Source organism: Antrostomus carolinensis, unplaced genomic scaffold (genome assembly GCF_000700745.2).
Source record: "Antrostomus carolinensis isolate BGI_N321 unplaced genomic scaffold, ASM70074v2 scaffold708, whole genome shotgun sequence".
NCBI classification, from domain to species: domain Eukaryota; kingdom Metazoa; phylum Chordata; class Aves; order Caprimulgiformes; family Caprimulgidae; genus Antrostomus; species Antrostomus carolinensis.
In genome coordinates this window covers 86,239-107,953 of record NW_010330675.1, presented here as the reverse complement: position 1 = coordinate 107,953, position 21,715 = coordinate 86,239, and the positions used below count along the sequence as shown (strand labels likewise).

The 21,715-nt window shown below is 38.4% G+C and overlaps 1 protein-coding gene across 1 annotated transcript in view; it reads left to right on the top strand.

Moving 5' to 3' along the window:
* The window catches only part of LAMA1 (laminin subunit alpha 1), an 87,711-nt gene that overhangs the window by 10,717 nt on the left and 55,279 nt on the right, over positions 1-21,715 (top strand). The window contains exons 4-15 of the mRNA XM_029086207.1: positions 3,783-3,962; positions 6,880-6,969; positions 7,550-7,667; positions 8,782-8,960; positions 10,450-10,555; positions 10,889-11,049; positions 14,521-14,661; positions 15,652-15,825; positions 17,453-17,554; positions 18,865-19,076; positions 20,090-20,201; positions 21,090-21,200. Of these exons, the coding sequence (XP_028942040.1) occupies positions 3,783-3,962; positions 6,880-6,969; positions 7,550-7,667; positions 8,782-8,960; positions 10,450-10,555; positions 10,889-11,049; positions 14,521-14,661; positions 15,652-15,825; positions 17,453-17,554; positions 18,865-19,076; positions 20,090-20,201; positions 21,090-21,200 (1,686 nt within the window). The remainder of the gene's footprint in view (positions 1-3,782; positions 3,963-6,879; positions 6,970-7,549; positions 7,668-8,781; positions 8,961-10,449; positions 10,556-10,888; positions 11,050-14,520; positions 14,662-15,651; positions 15,826-17,452; positions 17,555-18,864; positions 19,077-20,089; positions 20,202-21,089; positions 21,201-21,715) is intronic.

The following is a 21,715-nucleotide window of genomic DNA, read 5'->3' as shown; positions in this document are numbered from 1 at the left end:
AGGAATGCCAGAGGTTCAGTTTAGTTACATTTTTTTCTCATTTATTTTTCCTGATGTACACAGAATTAATTGGCTAACATTATCCAGAACATTAATTTTTTTCTAAGTGCATTAGCATAAAAACCTAAGAACATAAAAAATGACAGAACTAAATTGCTCTGTACTACATAGTTTCATAGAATCATTTAGGTTGGAAAAGACCTTTAAGATCATTGAGTCCAGCTGTGACTCAACCACATCCCTGGGCAGCTTGTTTCAGTGCTTGGCAACCCTTTCAGTGAATAAATTTTTCCTAATATCCAATCTAAACCTCTCCTGGCACAACTTGAGGCTGTTTTCTTTTGCCCTATTTCTTGTTACTTGGGACAAGAGACTGACACCCACCTTGCCCCAGGTGGTTTCAGGTAGTTGTAGAGAGCAATAAGGTCTCCCCTGAGCCTCCTTTTCTTCAGACTAAACAACCCCAGTTCCCTCAGTTGCTCCTCATAATACTTGTGCTCCAGACCCTTCACCAGCTTCACTGCCCTTCTTTGGACATGCTCCAGCACCTCCATGTCCTTCTTGTAGTAAGGGGCCCAAAACTGAGCACAGTACTCAAGATGCAGCCTCACCAGTGCCAAGTACAGGGGGAGGATGGCTTCCCTGCTCCTACTGGCCACACTATTTCTGATACAGGCTAGGATGCCATTGGCCTTCTTGACTGCCTGGGGACACTGCTGGCTCTTATTCAGCTGACTATCAACCAACACCCCCAGGTCCTTTTCCACCGGGCAGCTTTCCAGCCACTCTTCCCCAAGCCTGTAGCATTGCATGGGGTTGTTGTGACCTGAGTGCAGGATCCGGCACTTGGCCTTGTTCAACCTCATACAGTTGGCCTCAGCCCATGGATCCAGCCTGTCCAGATCTGTCTGTAGAGCCTTCCTACTCTCAAGCAGATCAACACAACTCCCTCAGAAAAGTTGTCATGAACAAAGGACAGGCTGCTCTTCTGTACCTGGAATGTCAGTCAGACAGAAATGTTCCCTGTACAGAGCATCTCATTACCTATATTAGTGAATCTTGACATTCTCGTGAAAATACATATATTTAATGCTTTGTAATTGGTTCTGGCCAAACTATTGAACTTAAGTATGGGACTATAGGAAGTGCTGCAGACCAGCTGATCTCTACCAGCACCTGCTGTGTACCCAGCATTTGTTAGTGTCCCACTGTTCTGCAGTCAGCTTGTAGTGGCCTGGTGTGAAAGAACTGGTAGGTTAAAAAGACCATATGTCTAAACGTGGATGTCACTTAATAAAAACAGTTTTTGACAAATAAGACATTGTTCCAGTTTGGCTGCTAGATTTTTCACAGGTTTGAAGTGGTGTAGCTGCTCTACTGTAAGCTCTGTTGTTTACCTGATTTATACTGCTTGAAGATTTTCTGCTTCCAGAAATTTACATAATGAAGGCAGGGCTCATGATGAATTCCAAGGCTTAAACTGCAGTTTGGAAATGGTCTTGAATTATGGAGTACAAATAAGCCAAAAAAATCCCCCAAACAAATATATCCATGTATATAAGCCATATATAAGCAATACGTTAGCCAAATACAGCAGTGTACATGGAGAATCATTCTTTTTCTTCCTTAGTGTCTTAGTGTCTATCCCTACTGTTTCTTCCTTTTCCTTCTAGGAAAGATTCCTCAGTTGTCTCTATAGAAATTGCAACATATTATTACAGAATTTGTGCTGGTCAAGCCGGTAGATAACTTTAGAGTTAAATGGTGAATAATGTTTCACATTTCATCACTTGAAGGCACTATTCATGAGGAGAGAGAGTATATATTACCAGAGAACTGGAGATTTAGGCAGGAAAGACTGTAAAATAAAATGGCATGTGTCACACAGGAGGTAAGGACAGTTGATTGTTACAGGCCTTTTGGATCTTTAAATCTCTGAGAGTCTAAGTGATAAAAAGGAAAGACAACATGCTATGACTCACAGTGCCCTGGTTGGGTCCTCCTCTCTTTGTTGTGAAAATCTAAGGATTGCATTGAGCCCAGCAAATTCTACATGTGGAGTTAAGGGTAAATGAGAGTAGGATGTGATGTTCCATGCTAAAGTTAGGTTCATCTATAGTGAGTACATATGTATTATTTATTTTTTTTTCAGTGAAGGCAATGCAGTCATATTTGAATATTTGGGCAACAATTCTGCCTTGTAATTCCCAGCAGAAAACATGAGTTCTGAATAAATATATCGCAACCAGTTTGCCTAAAGAGAATAGACTGAGATGAGGTGGGAATGTTCATTCTTCAGTTGCATACAACATGAAGACTAGGAGGAATAATTTGTTCTGTGACAGAGTGGAAGAAGTGGTCTGAAATTGCAACAAGGAAACATGTTTTAGAGGTTAGGAGCATTTCTAATAAAGCCAGAAAGAGCTGGAATAGATTGCCTTGGAGGATTTCAGAGTCACTACCAACAGTGGTCAAACATCTAACAAGAGTCTACTAAATCCTGCTTTGGGATAGGAAATGGACTAGAGGAATTATCTGCATTTCTATGACAGCTGAATGTCATATGAGGTGGTGTTAATTTTCAGGATTGGACCTGGAAAAAGTTTTGAGTTTCATAACTGTTGCCCTGCAATTGGAAAATGGATGCTGGTTAGTTTCTGAATGGGCTATCAGAAAAGTGAAATTCTTTGAACACAATATATTAGGGTATTTAGAAGGAATGATGATAACCCATAAATCACAAAATTAAAATGTTTGGAGTATGAACTCCATTACCAGTGTCTGTTTGTATGTCTTTGAAGTAAGATTTTTTAAATAATTAAAAAATCTTTAATATTTAGAAATATTTTCAGAGGAACAATTTTACAGTACTAGACAAAATTGAAACTATAAATTCAAGAGCAGTATATGATACAAAATTACTTTTTGTAAATGAGGATATGTTATGCACTGTAAAATGTAGCTCACAAGCCCAAAGCATGACCCCTTATTTGTTGTGGACACCAGGTGAACTGTTTAACATTTGTTTGTGGCCTGTGGAGGTTCATTTTTCAGTTTCTTCCATAAAATGGAGCAGGAACTGCATGGTCACAGGAGACTAAATCCTTGTGTGTTCCTAAGTTGTTTTGGAAAGAAGGAAGGGTCTGTTGCCAGAATAAGTTGTGCATCTCCATACCAAAAGCCACCTCAGTGGAACCAATGGGGATTGTGTGAGAACGATGGGAGGCCAGATGGGTTGGTATGTGATGATAGGCCCTTGCTTTCAATTGTCATCTGTGTTGTGGCTTCTCACTGCACTCTCATATTGCCGAGCAGCCCTGTCCCAGCAAGGCATAGGATTAATGACCCCAGATTAAGATGTGCGCCATATTATGTTTTGCAATAAGATCTTTACAAATTGCAGAGGAGAAATCTGTAAGGGCAAAACTGTGCTTATGACCAGAGTTACATGTTCCCTCTCAATAGCGGAAAAGAAGGAGGACGGTGGGAACTAAATATTAGCTTGTGGTACTGGTTTTCTCTTTATGCTGTCTCCACAAAAGTCCAGATTTGTTACTATGGTGAGCTGACAGGTTTCAGAACTGCGTGAATCAGGAAGCAGGAATTCTACTTGCAGGTAGAGGATGGGGAAGAAAAAAGTATTCCAGGTAGTTTAGCACCTCACCATTCTTAGTTATTGGAAAACAATCTTAAGTTCTGTGGTTTTAATTCTTACACTAAGATGTTTTTTGTTGCAAATGAATCACAATTATGTTTATGATTAAGCCAGTCCCTCTTTCTAGATTCACACGTCACTGATCAACGGTAGGCCTAGCGCTGATGATCCTTCACAAAAGCTTTTGGAGTTCACTTCTGCACGATACATTCGCTTACGACTGCAGCGTATTAGGACTCTTAATGCTGACCTCATGACTCTGAGCCATCACGATCCTAAAGAACTAGACCCCATTGTTACCAGAAGGGTAAGCTAATTGTTCATAAATGGTATTCAGTATGACTCAATGGAAGAGCCTTTTCTAATCTATTTGAGGAGGAGGCAGTACTTGATCCTTGCCATTTGCAGAGTTGTTTTGATGGGGTATTAAATAATTCTTACCTTCCCCTTGATATTATTAACAGCAATACCTAGTCAGAAAAAACTTTGAAAAAATGGTTTTTTTAGAGATTGTTTTTTTCTTTTCTTTTTGTTTTATTTGTTTGTGTAAATTATTTGTGCTAGGAAGAGTTGTTTATAATGCTTTATCATTAAAATAAAAATATGGTTTGACTGGTGAAAGTGTCACTTGAGGTTGCTCTTGATGCAACTCCAGTACCTTTTCTGGTGTATCAAGTCTTTCAGGACCCAGTGCTCTGGTTCATAAAAATAATTTAGAACCTTGCCATTGTGAATATTGATGCCTGATGAGAGTTTTCTTCATTTTTTCAAGGCTGTTGGAATCAATGATTTTGAAGCCCATGAATTAATAATAATGTAAAACACTTGGATAGAATTCTGAGAGTATTAACTGATCTTTATACATTTGATATTGAAACTGGGGAAACTGAGGCACCGAGCAGTTAAGCTGTCTTCTTCAAGCTCTCACAGTAATTCAGTATTGGAGCCCCTAATAACAATACCTACCGTAACTAACTGTTCTGCAGTATTTCTGCTTTGTATTTTGCCATTTTGACCCTCTTAATTTGCCTGAGACCCATAAGCTAAGTCATCGATGGCTTCAATTTTTCTGTGAAGGTAGGCTTTCTGATGAGGACAGAAGAATACGAGAAATGTTTTCTCTTCCCCTTCCTTTGTAGCTCTTTGCCTTGAAGAACATCCGCGGGCAATTCCTCATTGCTCAGCAACAGAACTCTTGCAGTTTGTGGCTTCTCTGATACAGACAATGCTTGTGCATTGACACTGCTTCTATGAGGTCTGACTGGATAGCTGGCTACAGAAGGGAGAAAGGAAATAGGATTTGGTCAGGATATGGTGGGTACTTTTAAGGCAGCCTCACTCTTACCTTGGTCATGCAGGTGCCCGTTCAGCTGCAGCATTTCTAAAGCACAAAATCTGGATGTTCTGCTTATTCTATCTGCCCTACATGGGAATTGCTAGCATGGAGACTGCAAGCACAGAGTATTGGACAGCTGCTCCAGCTGTGCCTTACTGGCCATAGGGAAATGGTTAACATACAGCCTGAGCAGGTGTGATGTTTCTGTGGAGTAGGCTGGTTGGCATTTAGGTCTGTTGCTGGTAGTGTAATATCAAGAAACGCACCCTAAAAAGAAAGGCTTGACATGGAAGCATACAAACATACAGTTGGGAAACAAGGGTGTTGAGGACACTCATTCCCATTGCTTTTATAATACACGCAGTTGTGCGATCCAGGGCTTAGTACTACCCCACCTAGCACTACTTAGTGCAGTTTTGCATGAAAAGCTACACCTCTTCGTCTTCACAAGACGTGGGTTTTATTGGGCACTGATTGCAAATCCTGATGTCTCACCTTGTGTCTCGCTGTGCAAGGAACTACAACCGAGGTAATCACCTCCAGCTTTCTAGATTGTGTTTTTATTGTTTTTGAAGACTTTACATCCAGTTGTTGATACAAGTTGTGTTTAGTTTCTTGTACATAGTTTTATAAAAGGGCTGATGCAGAACTTTCTAAGTGTTCAGCAGCACCTTAATTTCTGTGTTCTATTTGTTTATTTATTTTTATCTATAGCGTTTGATTAGCATTGTTCTCTCATTCAACTTCAAGCTGCACACAGCTGCTGTGAGACATACACTGTGAGTTTTAAGAAAACAAGACAAAGGTGATAAAGCAGGGAATGCAGTGAGAAATACAGCTCTGCTTTTGTCCTACTTTTCTCAGTCTGGACCTCCTTCTCTTTAGTTAAGGACTTACTGCTCATGATAAGTCTCTGAATGTTTTTTGTAATTCAAGCCCATAACAATGAAAAAAACCCCTAAAAACCTAAACATAGTAAAAAATTTAAAAACATAAAAAATAAAGTATGAAATCAAAGAAACTAGTTTGCTCCAGCTCTAAGATCCTTCAAAGAAATAACAGTCCAAGAGTCAGCATGTCTGACCACGCAGGACCACCTCCTCTTCTTGAACCAGATGACTGTAGGGTTATTAGGTCTGAGAGTCTTGAACTCTTTCCTTAGAAGTATCCTCAAAAAGCGTTTCTTTTTTATTCCCCAGTAGTGTGTACTTCCCAGGATACAAACAGGCCAACCATATTGATACTGCAGCTGTTACTGAATCCAGATGGTCATTTCCTCCCCCTTCCTTGCCTTGAAAATTAAATCCTTTCCTTATGTATGTTGGTTTTACTCACCACCTGGCAATATGAATGGATTGTACTCTGCTGTATCACCAGTTTCTAAGCTAAGAATTAGGATACACATTAGTAGCAAAGAGCTGGTCTGGAAGCAAGTGCACAAACTGGTTTTAAGGAAGGGCAGAGTTCCTGTTTTAAGAAAGCACAGTCTTATTACCTAGACTGAAATTAAAATATACCAATTTGTTGTGTTTTATGCCTTCTTATAGGATGAAAAAAAGGAATTATTTTTTAAAAGTAAGTTTTGACTGAGGTCATATTTGCTGGTCTTTCTTGAAGCTGAGGAATTGTGCATCCTTACTGAAAGTTAAAAGTCAGTTATTGTTTTGTACCAGTGAGAAAAAACATAGGGAAAAAAATATAATTCACAAAACTGAGGGTTTCCCCAAGTGGCAAAAATGCAAAGCTTCTTTTATTTTCTTGACATTTTTCAAGTAACAGAATAGCCAAATGCTAGTCTAATTTTATTTTCCAGAGTATGGGGGAAGATGTAAATACATGTCAATGTTGTTTATTCATCCCTTTTTCAACCTTTTTTTTTTTTTGGTAGTACTACTATTCAATAAAGGATATCTCTGTTGGTGGCATGTGTATTTGTTATGGTCATGCTCGAAGCTGCCCTCTGGATGAAATCACAAAGGTATTCTTTTAATCTCACTGATTTATTCTCACAAAACAACTTTTTCAATTAAAAAAAAAAAACAACAAAAAACTTTGCGTAAGGAGAATGAGAAAGAGGAGGCTTATGATATGGTAATAAATTACCATATAGAAAATTATAGCAAGTAATTACATAAATTAAAAAAAAAAAAAACAACAAAAAACTTTGCGTAAGGAGAATGAGAAAGAGGAGGCTTATGATATGGTACACATAAATTGCTTGCTATAATTTTCTTCCTTTTCCATGTAAGTGTGTCTGGGTCTCTGGTAATGTAACTTTCTTGAAGTAAACTCTTTTTCTTTGGTATTAAAATTGAACAATTCAAGGGTCACAAGAAGAAATAGTCTCTCTTGCAACACAGGAGGTTTGTCCCTCCTGTTCTAGAAAGTCTGTTCCCCAACAGCTGATATAGCGTTGTTGAGCAGTCTAATGCTAATTTTGGGGTATTTGTGGGTCTTGACATTTTTTGGAGTAAGTCTGATATTAGGCAGACTTTTGGCAACATTGATTAAATTATCCATTACAAAATGTTTCAAGAAAGCAAATTTTTTGTTCTTAGAAATTGCAGTGCCAGTGTGAACACAATACATGTGGAGAGAGCTGTAACGAGTGCTGTCCAGGCTACCACCAGAAACCGTGGAGACCAGGAACCATTTCTGCTGGCAACAAATGTGAGAGTAAGTGTGCACAGAGGTTTAGACAGTTTCATAAATGCTTATTATGTTCTTTTTTGAGATTGCTTTTCATACAGGTCTATACTAATTCCCAAGAAAAATCCACAAACTATTTATTAACTGTCTTAATAGGATTGTTTAAAGGTAGAGGACCTACCTCTAATCATAACTGTTAAGATTGTTTTAAATATTTTATTCAGTATGACTCCCTCACTAGTGGAGTTGTTATGTAGTAAAGCTTTCAAAGTATCTCTTTCAAAGAGACTTGAGGATTTATTATAGTCTCGTAAAAACTAGCAGATTTGCGTCAATCATTTTGTTAGCTCCTTGAAATGTAAATTTCTTACATTGATCATTAATTTTGTCAGATAAACAACTTTGTTCTGATAACAAATATTTTGAAAGAAACTCCTTATTGGCCATTTACATTTAAGATTGTGTGATAGATTGACTTAAACTGTGACAGTACAACTGAATGTGTTGCTAGGGCTACTTAGCACATTTTCTCTCTGCACATCACTAATCCATAGCACAAGCTTCAGACAATTAAGAACCTATTAGATAAAATGTACAGTTGTGAATAGAAAAGTAATCTTTTTAGTTAAAGTCTTTATACAAGTCTTAACATCACTCTTCGGAAAGTAGGTGTTTACGACTGTTAAGACTGAAGTCTTCTCTGACCTATAACAAATTTATACATGTGTACTGGCATTGTTGACTTCTTAGACTTTTGTCTATAATACAAGTAAGAAAAGAATTAGGCAGATTTTCTTCTGCAATGCAGGAGATAGAAAATGAAAGGACAGTTATTACTAATAGCACACATCACTATCGACATCAGTCCTAATAGGATTGTCTGAGTGGGATCTACAGAATACTGTTAAAAACGGTGCTATTTAAGTGGTGACAGTAGTTTTGAAATGTGCTTACTTGCTAAGAAATATAGTGTACCAAGATTGCTGAAGCATATAGCATGGTTAGAGGGAAAAAAGCACACTTTTGAGATGAACTGATACGTTTTTCTACTTACATTTTCCACTTTGAAAAATGTCAGTGTTATAGGAACTGTTATACAATGTAAATTAAAAAAAATGATTTATTTTCCATTCCTTCTCAGAGTGCAACTGTCATAACAAAGCAGAAGACTGTTATTATGATCAGAGTATTGCAGATCAGAAAAGGAGCATGGATATTCACGGCCAGTATATAGGAGGTGGCGTGTGTTTAAACTGTACTCAACATACTACTGGAATCAACTGTGAAATGTGTGCTGATGGATATTTTAGACCACATAAAGTAAGATTTGGAAAATACCATTCTAATTTTTGGTGAATTGCAACATGATACGATGATGTGTATTTCAGCCCATTGTAATTAATATATATTTTTTAATCAGTTGCAGAATAGCTAAAAGCTGTAGAGATTTTCTTTTATAATTGACATATCACCAGAACTTTCATAGAAAAACAAAATACTTGTCCAGTTGTGTGGGAGAGCACATCAAGCTGTTGGAGAAGAAAAAATTAAGTGAAAATTAAACTTGAAGTTCTAGTGTGGAAATGTAGATGTTCTGGTAGGAAACACATTTCTTGTGTGGATAAAGCTCTAAAAAGTACCAGTATTTCAGTTTTGGTGTCTTCAGAAGGACCCAGGTTGTGTAACATCCTGTATCAACCCATTTCAACCAGTGTTTAAAAGGACCATTACATGGTTCTAAGATCAGACTCTGTCTCATGAGGTGTTGCAACGAGTATTCTTCTTCTTCTTGATATGACTATTTAGAACATGTGCTCCCTGAACCTGTGTACTTTCCAGTTTATCGGTAAGTGTCACTCTTTGGAAAAATGACCTAAACTCAACAAGAGACATTTTTGTTAAAATGAGACTAACAGTTAAACATAAGAGCTTCCTACAATTTTAGAGGTCTCTGTATATTGAGACATACTCAAGGTATTGTTCTGGCAGGTTCATACATATTTTGGAAAACACATGCTTTAGAAATCCAGCATAAATTGGTGCAGAGAGCAAGAGTGAATCTGTAGGAGTATGGTTAGACAGCAGGTACAGCTCATCCAAAGAAGTGAGCTAAAGTTGGAGATTATCCAATTCACTTGCTGTAAGAAGCACTGAAGAAAAGTCATCAATCAACTTGTAGCTAATAAATGTGTATCTAGAGGTCATTACTGATTTGCTTTACATCTGAAGCACCTCAAATGAAAATTTTCCCTGAAAGAAAATAAAATCCTTGTCATGTGAATTGCATTGCCTTCTATTTCAGGGATGTCGATCATGAAGTCAGAATGAATCTTCATGAATAGATAATCTGTCCTCCCATTGAACGCATAGCCAAGGATTTATTTTATTTCCTTCCTCTTTGAACCAGAGTATCTTTGTAAAAAGCACATATTCTTGTCTTAAATATTTCCATAATCTTTAACAACCCATCACAGAGGTTAATTGCTGTTACATTTAAAAAAAAAAAAAAAAAAAAAGGCCTATTTAGGCTGAATGTGTTCGGCTTCAGCTTCCAACCATTAGCAGTTACTAAATCTTTGTCTGTGCTATTGAAGACCAAATTTTGTTCCTGCATTTAAGTTTTTTCTAGGCTGCAATCCCCTGATCATCTGTTTGCTAAAATTAAACTAGTGTGTTGATCTATTACTGCGTATTAGATTTTCCAGTCTCTGTTTGTATTAGTTGCAGTGATCTCAGACAAGAAACAGATGTAGCTTTGTTTTCTCCAGTTATTAATTTGAGAATTTGACAGAGAGTGTTTGTTTTGTAGGTTTCTCCGTATGAGGATCACCCCTGCTATCCCTGTGGCTGCGATCCATTAGGCTCTCTCAGTTCAGACTGTGTTAAAGATGAGCACCATCCTGACTCACAGCGTGGTAAGGGAGCAGGAAGTGCTTTTTCTCTAAACTTCAAATCTGACTATATTTCTAGACAGGGAAGTTTGAGGAAATGCTTATGAATAGCTGCCAGTTAGGTACCACTTCAAAACAATGGTAAATATTTAGGAGAGTTGAGACAGTTTCTGTCCATCTGGTGTTCTAAACATGAAGAATAACTGGTGAGGCTAACATTATGCCAAGTATCTGTGTGGAATATAACGTGGAGTGTAATAAAAAAGGAACGCAAAACTGCTTGCACTCTCTGAGAGATCTTGGATCTAGCCTACTGCCTGCTCTTATTTATTTGTTTCTCTGTTTTTGCTTTTCCAGGGACTTCACCAGGTCAGTGTCAATGCAGAGAAGGTTACACAGGAGAAAAATGTGACCGTTGTGCATTTGGGTATCGGGGCTATCCCAACTGCCTGCGTTGTAACTGCAGCCTGATTGGTAGCATCAATGAAGATCCGTGCACAGAACCTTGTCTTTGCAAAGTGAGTATTAATCTATCATTTTTGTTTAAAATGGAATCTGATTTGTAAAATCCTTTTTAATAAGGTAAAATACTTCATTAACTGGAGAGATCACTTCTATAGGAAGTAACCTGGTATACATATGATAACTTAGATTTTAAAATTACTAACTATTCATAGAATCGTAGAATCATAGAATGGTTAGGGTTGGAAGGGACCTTAGAGATCATCTAGTTCCAACACTCCTGCCATGAGCAGGGACACCTTTCACTAGACCAGGTTGCTCAAAGCCTCATCCAACCTGGCCTTAAACACTTCCAGGGAAGGGGCATCCACAACTTCTCTGGGCAACCTGCTCCAGTATCTGATCACCCTCACAGTGAAGAATTTCTTCCTAATATCTAATCTAAACCTACCCTCTTTCAGCTTAAACCCATTTCCCCTTGTTCTATCATTAACTCCCCTTATAAAAAGTCCCTCCCCAGCTTTCTTGTAGGCCCCCCTCAGGTACTGGAAGGCCGCTATAAGATCTCCCTGGAGCCTTCTCTTTTCCAGGCTGAACAGCCCCAACTCTCTCAGCCTGTCCTGGTAGGAGAGGTGCTCCAGCCCTCGGATCATCCTCATGGCCCTCCTCTGGACTCGTTCTAACAGGTCCATGTCTTTCTTGTGTTGGGGGCTCCAGAACTGGACACAGTACTCCAGGTGGAGTTTCTCTGTACTGAAAAATACAATAATTTATGTTGAATAGTTCTGTATGTTATTGATACACCATTTTCTATAACAATGGGCCAGACTGACATTAAAATCAAAATAACTGCACGTGTGAGTATGAGGGAGAATCACAGAGAGAATGACAATATGCCTAGCTGGGTTTGGTTTTAGGGATGAAGTGGTATTTCTCTTGAAAGTCACTGATTTTTTTGTGAAGAAAGAATGTGCTTGTAACATTTCCTTTGTGTGAAGAAACAGCATGCATTTGTAAATAACTATTGGAACAATTACTTTAGATGTATCTATGAAATATGATTTAATTTTTTATTACAAAATATAAATCATAAAAAAGTGTTAAAAAAAAGAGCAGTTTTGCAGCCTTCTTTTATTTTCTGGTAAAAATCCAAACCCGTTGAAATATCTTTCAGCTGTAGATTTTCCTGAACTTTATTACAAAGCTGTGTGTCGATATTTAAAGTTACACTTAATTTTTCTGAACCAAATATTAGCTAGTAGTTTATGTATTTGTTGCAAAGTATGACAGTGACAGGAGCCAAAAAAACCCATGGTTTGTTTGACAAGTTTTCTGAAACTTAGTCCTTTTGCATAATTTATCTGATCCAAAGTATCAAACATATAAATAGCCAGATTCGGGAAAAAAGAAATAGCTCCAATGGCCAATTTAAATACAAAAAAGGAGATACAACCATTTTGCCTGATTTTGAGCTAGAGTAACACTATATCTGTTGATGCAGCTAACTGGTGAAAGTTTTGGTATAAACTGGACAAGAAACTGTCCCCTTAAAGTTCTGTTGTGGGCATGAGCCTGGCATACAGAATTTTTAGGCTAGATCACTGAGAGTACCACCAGCCAGCAGCCCACCTATGGAGGTGAAAGGAAGGAAGGAGAAAAAGGATGTGCTCCAAATAGCAAATGAAGGAGACAAGATTTCTAAGCCTGTGCAGTCTCCATGAACACAGTAGTGCAAGCTATTCCTTTTTATACTCTGAATTTCATAATATTTGACCTTTTATGAAACAACAGCTCTTGAGGTCTAGTCATTGGGTAGACAATGGTTTTTATTTTTCATTAAGAAATAAATAATAATTTCTGTCTAATAATGTTACAGAGACAAAGTGAAATGTGTGGTCCTAGTACATCCTGAAGACTGAGAAGTAAAAAAAGCTGAAAAGAGCATACAAATATTATTTCTGTAAAAATCCAAGATTTTAAAATCTCATTATCTCAGGAGACCCTTGTCTGAGATTTTTTCCCAAGTTCAAATATTAACAAATAGAACGTAGACATCCTCAGCCTTTGAATCAGAGCTGGGGCTCATATATTTTTCATATGGTTTGCAAAAACAGTTTGTACTTTGCTTATAAAAGCACATAACCTACCTGTTTAGAGAGGTCTTATGTAAACTTGACATGAGAAACTGGTCCAGAACAAGAGAGAGACAGTTGGTGTTGCCATCGAAGGTCTCAGATTTCTCTCTGATAAGCCTGAAATTTGCTCTGTGGGACCAAGTCTGATGTAAGTCTGGAATCTGGATTCTTTTGGCTGAAGTTACCCTGGTAACTGCTTCTGAAAGCAGAATTTGGTCCACAGGCTTTGCATTTTCAACTGCAATGCAGAGCTCATACAGGCCTCCTCAAAATAGCATGACAGGTATGCTTCACTTTATGGCCTACAGTCCTGATGTCCTAACTGTATGTACCAGGGAACTTTCTATAGTGCTTTTTAAAGTCTCTTCACCTTTGTAGTGAAGTTTTCCCATAGTGAAAACCAAAGGCTGAGACTGGGGAGTGATGTGTGTTCAGGAAAGAAGCTAGGATAGGAAGCTAGGACACGATCAGAAACTTCTCCCTGTCAGTGGGAAATATTCTGTATCTTACTGTGTAGAAGTACCCGTGGAGATCTTCTACTTACTCAGCTTTGTGGGCATTTACTGAATATTTTCTCTACGGGTTTGCTTGTCAGCAGCAATTGTCTAAACTTTTTGAATAAATAGCTACTTGTCTGCACAAGTTTTACAAGAAAAAAATTGGGTGCACTGTTTGGAAGTTTGGAATTATTATTATTTTTTTTAATGTAAATTCGACATCAAAAGAGGTATGTAACAGCATGCTCTAAACTACCCAGTTTGTATGGTAAGGAGGTGGCAGACCAGTGATAGGAGCTAAAGGAGTGGAGCACCTCTACTTTTGGAGTAGGAGTTTCTAGACCTTAGCCAGAGCTAAGGAGGAAGAAGTGCTACCAGCTAGAATAAGTGTCTGTGGTGTTCCCTGAGGAAGAGGTGGCAGCACTGGTGGGGATCACAGTCTAAGTACTAGTAGATGGTTGAGGGACTGTTATCTTGAAGCTGGCTCTGGTAGCTCCAGGAGCCTGGCCTTAAAGGTGAGCTATGCTATGTGTAGATTATCTGGATTCATTAAACATGGGAACTTTTCTTCAGAACAATCTAAAAATTCAAGCTACAAGAGAAGTAGACTGGCAGTCTGGCAGAAGGTTACCAGATGCTGCCCATGTGTTGAAATTTCACTTCAGTAGAGCCCTTGCCAGGGCATGTTTAGATTTTGATGAACTGGCAAATTTTGATAAATTTTTCTAATCAGTTTTAGTTTTAAGCTCTGAATCTTATTCAATAATCCTGCTGTGCTGAAATCTATTTTCTTTTATAACCTTGTGAGTGCTGTTATGCCTAAATCCTGTCTAATCAACTGTATTTGTTACCATAATAATGCTGATGCAAAAAAAATGTTATATGACATTGACAGGAGAATGTAGAAGGTGAAAACTGTGATCTCTGTAAACCAGGATTCTACAATTTGCAAGAAAGAAATCCTCAGGGCTGCACAGAGTGTTTCTGCTTTGGGGTTTCTGATGTGTGTGACAGCCTAACATGGCCCATCAGTCAGGTATTTATTTATATGTTATGTCCATGACCTAATATTCTTTCCTCAGGGAGCTGCAGAATGTGCTATATTTCTCTTTGACATGCACCCAAGTTAACTCCAAATTCTGACATGTGTCTCCTTACAGAGGAATGGATTTTCAGTGATATTCTGCAGCTCTGAGGTAGTCAGCATGTCATTCCAGTGCAGGCTTTGGCACCACTGGCTTGCAGTAATACCAGGAGTATTGTGTAGTGGAGGCTGCGATGATGCACTGGAAAAATACATTTTTCTGACCTTGTGCTGTTAAAGTTTCTTTGCATATTGAAGAGATTAACCCAAACCTACTTCCTTGTTCTCATACCTATTGGGCAAGGCTTGAGTGACCTCTGGCAATATTTCCAATACTATCTCTTAAAAAAAGAGTGATTATAAGTATCACTGTCTTCTGAATACACATTTCTTGAATTAGAGGGCTTTGGGGGCGCTATTTTTCCACCAAATTGCTTCCATATCTTTGCAGAGCTAGTCACACTTTAGTCCCTGTTTTGCATGCCAATAAAAAGAGAGGAAAACACATCAAATTAACTGAAATTCTAAGATGCCTGTATAAAACTCTTTCAGTGAGAAGAACAAATTTTTCTTATCTTGCTCACTCTTCTGGGACTCTGGATTTAACTTTCCTCCAGTTCAGCCCCATCTATAAATGAGGACAATAGACCTCAAAGCCCTTGAAGTTCTGTAGTTCTATGTCAGGGAATTACATAAGTATAATGCTAATTTTATTGGGAGGATTAAAATCACACTCATATTTCTATTCCCATCTAATAGAGAAGTAGAAACAATCCTACCCTGAAGTGGCATATTTGCATGTATTGGATGTCAGACTGGGTTAATGAGAGAGCTACAAATCCATCAGTTTCAGTGAATATCGGGGGGGGGCGTTAAGTTTAGTGACTGCTTTCTCAGTGACACAGGGCCTGACTCAATTAATATTGCTATTCTTTCTTGCAGATATCAGACATGACTGGATGGCTTGTTACTGATCTGTATAATGCAAGGAGCATGCAACCTCAGCGAAGCCAATTTGATGGACCCCGACAAATAAGTATTAACAATACTGAGGCTATGAAAGTACTGAAGAATACTTATTACTGGTCAGCACCTGAGTCTTATCTAGGAAATAAAGTAAGTTCTCAGCTAGAGTCAAAACTCCTTCACAGTTTCTCTATTTTAATCTTAAACCATATTGTTCTAAATATATAGTTTCTGTAATTAAAAACTACACATATACCCCAATATTACCAGACTTCTCTGTCTATCTCTGCTCTTCAAACCATAGTGTTCCTGGCCAGACATTCCCAGTATCCTCTTCTTGCTCTTTGTGCTCATTCATCTTTCCACTTCCTTCTCTGCCTATCTTTGATGCAATATAATATCTTTTTTTCTCTTTAGTGTTACCAACTTACATGCTCACATTCCCCATACTCTTGGTTCCTATCCCAAAGCTTACACCTTTCACATCTTGTCCAATACAGTAGATAGGACTATTAAATTCCTCTTACCTTCCTCCTGACCATCTCACATTTTGCATTTATTAGTTTCCAACCAGGGATGGTAGTTTCCAACCAACCAGTCTTTAACTTTTTCCCTGGTTACCACCTAGAGCTCTGGGTATCCCATTTTTTTCTACAAAATCACAGAATAGCTGAGTTTGAAAGGGACCTCTGGAGGTCATCTTGTCCAACCTTCCTGCTCAGGCACCTAGAGGTGGTTGCCCAGCACCGTGTCCAGAGAGCTGCTTCTGAGTATCACCAAAGATGGAGATGCCACAACCTCCCTGGGCAACCCATGCCAGTGCTTGGTTACCCTCGCAATAAAAATGTGTTTCCTGATGTTCAGAGGAAACCTCTTGTGTTTCAGTTTGTGCCCATTGCCTCTGGTCCTGGCACTGAGCACCACTGAAAGGATCCTGGCCCTGTCCTCTTTGCACCCTCCCTTCAGATATTCGTATCAATTGATGAGATTCCCTGGAACCTTCTCTAGGCTGGACAGTCCAGATACTGTGTCTTTCCTCATATGACAGATGCTTCAGGCTCTTAATCATCTTAGTGGCCTTTTGCTGGGTGTCCATCTCTCTCTTGTACTGGAAAGCCCAGAAGTGGACTTAAAACTCCAGCTGTGGATTCATGAGTGCTGAGTAGAGGCAACCTTGCCACCTCACTTGTTTAATTATTTTTGATCCAGTCTCTGCCCTTGCAGCCCCATTCCTTACTACAGTGACACAGTAAGTGAACACAAGTCTTAGAGGTGTAACATTAAGGAGTAGTTTTGCACAGGGCAATGCTCTCTCAAATTCTGATCTCTTATCTATTTAATATAGCTCTAACTGTTGGTACCACTCTTTGACTTACTTAGAAGTAGTCAGCAGCAGCTGTGCGGCTTAGGAACCTGAAAGGTGGAATATGAAATATGACTAACTCCAACATGCTGTGCCCCTTGGCTAGGACAACAGTGTAAACCCCTGCTCTTTGTTAAAAGCCCTGTCAATGTTTCACTGAATGAGGGCACTTACCTGAATCATCTGTAGAGCCTTCAGCTAGCTTTCCCCACCTGCACAGCAACAAGCCAGTGCTTGTTCTTGTGATGATACACACAGCATGTTAAATTTTCCCTGGAAAGTGGTATTTGTAAACCCATGTAGTCTTATAATCTGGACATTGTACTATCACATAATTTTGACATTTTACTATCTTTCCCATGACACTTTGTGTTGATTATCATGTTGTTAAGACTTTGCTTTTTGTTATTTCAGCTCACAGCTTTTGGTGGAGACTTGAAGTATACGGTATCTTACGACATTCCAATGGACAGTGTGGACAGTGAAATAGTATCTAGTGTGGATATCATCATTCAGGTGAATTTTTTTTCAACTTGTTACTATTCAGACATTATTAGAAATCTATGAAGGGACTGAAATATGGTATCAATATGGGCAGGGGAATGAAGGGATTGAGAGCAGCCCTATGAAGAAGGTCTTGGGGATAGGAGTGTATGAAAAGCTGCCCCTCTACTCTGCCCTGGTGATACCCCACCTGGAGTGCTGTGTCCAGCCCTGGAGTCCTCAGCACAAGAAAGACATGGACCTGTTGGAGTGGGTCCAGAGGAGGGCCACAAAAATGATCTGAGAGATGGAACACCTCTCCTATGAAGAGAGGCTGAGAGAGTTTGAGTTCTTCAGAGGACCTGTAAGAAAGATGAGGACAATCTTTTTAGCAGGGCCCGTAGCAATAGCTTAAGGGATTTAACATGGTTTTAAACCAAAAGAAGGTAGATTTAGATTAGATGTAAGGACGTAATTTTTTTACAATGAGGGTGGTGAAACACTGGAACAGGTTGCCCAGGGAGGTGGTAGAAGCCCCATCCCTGGAAACATTCAATGCTAGATTGGATGGGGCTCTGAGCAACCTGATCTAGTTCAAGATGTCCCTGCTTACTACAGGGGGATTGGACTAGATGACCTTTAATGGTCCCTTCCAACCCAAACCACTCTATGATTCTAAAAAGTGAAAGAAAATAGTATTTCTGGAGTAGTAGTTTTTTCAATTTTAAGTCCCTTTTTAAAAGGCACTATCAAGATTTTGTCGCTACTCATTTCTCTGATTTTCTGACACATTTCCCTGAAATTGTAGGTATACAGTACTAGTTTTAAAAGGTCAATACTTAAATTTTAAGTTTTATGTAAACAGGTGAAGTGTTCATAACCAAATGTACAAAGCTCTTCTGACAGAAGAAACTACAATAAGCTGGAAGGACTTACATTTATGAAATAGATTAGTGTTCTTGCTGATTATTTTCTAGATTTATGTCGCAGTTAAAAAGTAAGGCTCTATACTGAATCCAAGCACCTCCTAAAAAGTGTTGTTTAGTAAAACATACTTAGCAATAGAACAAAAGAGAAAAGAGATTCTGGTTTGTAGAGGAGTTTGATTTTCGTAATTTAATTTCATTCTTTTTCCAAAAGAAAATAAAATATTTCTGAAGTCTCTGAATCAAAAGAGAATGGGATTGTAATCTTCCTGAAACCATGGAAAATACAGACCTTTTACTTACTTTTTTTCTAGTACAAGAAATCTAGTTTGTTTGCCTCTTATCTGTATTATCTGGATGTATATCTGGCACTAAATGCAATTGCCAAATTCAATTTTCTCTGTCTTTATATTTCAGGGTAATGGACAGATTTTGAGTACAAGAGCAGCGGGATTGTCATTACAGCCATATGAGGAGTACTCTAATGCAGTGAGATTTGTATCGGAGAATTTCATAGACTTCAATACAAAAAAAGCTATAGACCGGGAAAGGTTGATGACTGTTCTGGTAAATGTGACCCATCTTCTGATCAGGGCCAACTACAACATTGCCAAAAAAGCTGTGTACAGGTGAAGGAGAGAAAGTATTCAAGTTAATCTATATACTTCTGTTATTTTATTGCATATGAAACACTATTCATAGTGGCAGTATTGCTAAAGTTTTATGCTAATAATTTCTAGAAAAAAAAAAATAAATATTGAATTTTCTCAAGACTGGTCTTGTCTTCCGAATACATTCATATGGAATGTGTGGAAATGGGCATTTGGTTGTTTTAAAGATATCTGATAGCAGAAACATTGTATTGAATTTTCTCAAGACTGGTCTTGTCTTCCAAATACATTCATATGGAATGTGTGGAAACGGGCATTTGGTTGTTTTAAAGATACCTGATAGCAGAAACATTGCTGTCTGCTTTAAAGTGATACTGCATAAAAGCCTTATTACAATGGCAGCTTTGTTGGAAGGAAATACCTCTAAAATTGTCAACATCCACCCTTCAAGTCCATGTATGCTTAAGTATGCTTATTTTGGTCTGTGGCAAGTTAATCCATCACTGACTATTGAAAAACTGCCAGTAAAGACTTTGGCTGTAATTTCTTTTAATGTCTCTTTGTAGATGTTACTGATGCTCATCTCTAAGGGAGTGCCTAATAGGAAAATTGGGCTGGAATGAATTAACTTGTCATTCCGTAGTCTCAAGTCAGCATTATTAGTATCTGCATCCTTCCATACAGATCTCTGTTTTACCTGTTCTCCAAGATGTACAGGAATAAAGTATACTGATATACCTCTAATAACATGACAGAGGCAGAAGGTTTTGTTTAAACTTCTCCGCAGGAGAAGAGACAATGGTAGTAATAATGATAACCAGAGGAGAGCACATCTACTCCCAGAACTGCAATGCAGTGATAAGACTGTGACTATGACCATAGTCTTTTTACAGCAGAGATTTGTGCCTGTTCCTCAGCTATCACTGCCAGGGAGCAGCACTCAGCAGTGTTACTCCCCTAGAAGCAAATTGTCCTGTCCAAAATCAAGTTTGCAGAAACAAATGATCTGATGTTTTCATGCTTGATCCTAGGCTGGACTCTGTGACCTTGGATACTGCAAGTGCAAATGTTATAGATCTTTCTTCAGCACCAGATGTGGAATTCTGTGAATGTCCTCAAGGTTACACAGGAATATCCTGTGAGGTAACCTCTTACAGTGTTTTATATATGCAGAATTTTCTTCTGTCTGAAAGGATCTAGGTTTTAAAGGCAGGCTGCCTTTAATTATACTGCCATAAAAGTATATGTCCTGTGATGAATTGCTGTCTTCTATACAGTACACCATGCTGTAGATATTTTCTTCCAGATACACTAAATGGGGTTTTAAACTTATTCCTTGAGTTCTATTTGGTGGCACTAAAAGATGATGATACAATTTAGAACTGTTGCAGAGGAAGCAACTATAAAAGCTCCGTGAAGCTCTTTTGAGTTTACCTTTCTCATTAATAGCACTTTTCCTGGATCTGAGTTGTGTACAGTGTATTTCTGTTTTATGTCATTAGGTTTATGGAGGCAATAAGAAATCTTAGCAGGGAGGAATGCTAGGCTTTGGAAGATCCCACAAGGGTCAAAAGTGTCACACAAGGTGGTATCATATATATCTGTGAACAGAAGATTAGAGAGGCAGAGCATCATCTATAGAATAGCAAGAATTATTTTGACAATTTCAGTATGAAGCCTTGTGCAACAGCATCATTAATGATAATGCAGAGGAGGCAGAACATCTGCTTTTTATTGTCCCACAATAAAGAACTTCACATATTCAACTGCACAAAACTTATGTGCCTCCAGGGGATGGATGGCTGAATCAAATTTTCATGGAGTTAATTCTTATCCCCTTTATCCAGTGCAAGCAAAAAACAACCACCAGAAAAAAGCTGCACTGACATCAGCGGAGTTGAAAGAGCATTCAGTTACCACAATGTGATTGAGTCAGATGGTGGGTGGTTGGAAATGGGCTCTTTGAAAATGTTTTGATGTGAACTTTTAACACAATAAAGCTGCTGCTTTTTTCCCCTTGTTTCTTTTCAGTCCTGTCTACCTGGGTACTACCGTGTGGATGGAATACTCTTTGGAGGTATTTGTGAACCCTGCAAATGCAATGGGCATGCAACTGAGTGTGATATTCATGGTGTTTGCTTTGTAAGTCATCCTTCAAAGTGTTTGTGTTTTAAGCATCTATTTAGGAATTAGGAGAGCATTGTGGCTGTGGGAGACAAGTTTGCAGTGTATGTAAATTTTAAGCTGTGCTGTTTTTTTTTCTTGCTTTTCATTGTTTGCTTCAGAGTATATTCAGGGGGCTCCATTAAAGTGTTCTCCAATAAAGGGTTTGTTTCAGTTTGTCGTTTCAAGTAATGAATAATCAGAACTAAAATAAAAATGTCACTACATACTGACTGATAAAAATCTTAACTTTGCATGCTCCAGGCAACAATAAAACTTTTCCTGAAAGGAAAAAAAATAAGCATTTTTTTGGGTGAATATCTGTTTTTAGATATATGTGAATCTTCCATGACTGACATCAGTGAAATGACACATTACCTTCTGAAGAGAGAATTTAGCTCTCAGATCTCTTCTGAAATTTAAAGTTCACAGAAATGCAATCACTAAACATCAGTACGAAATGTCTAAGAAGTTTGTTACTGCAAATGTGTGCA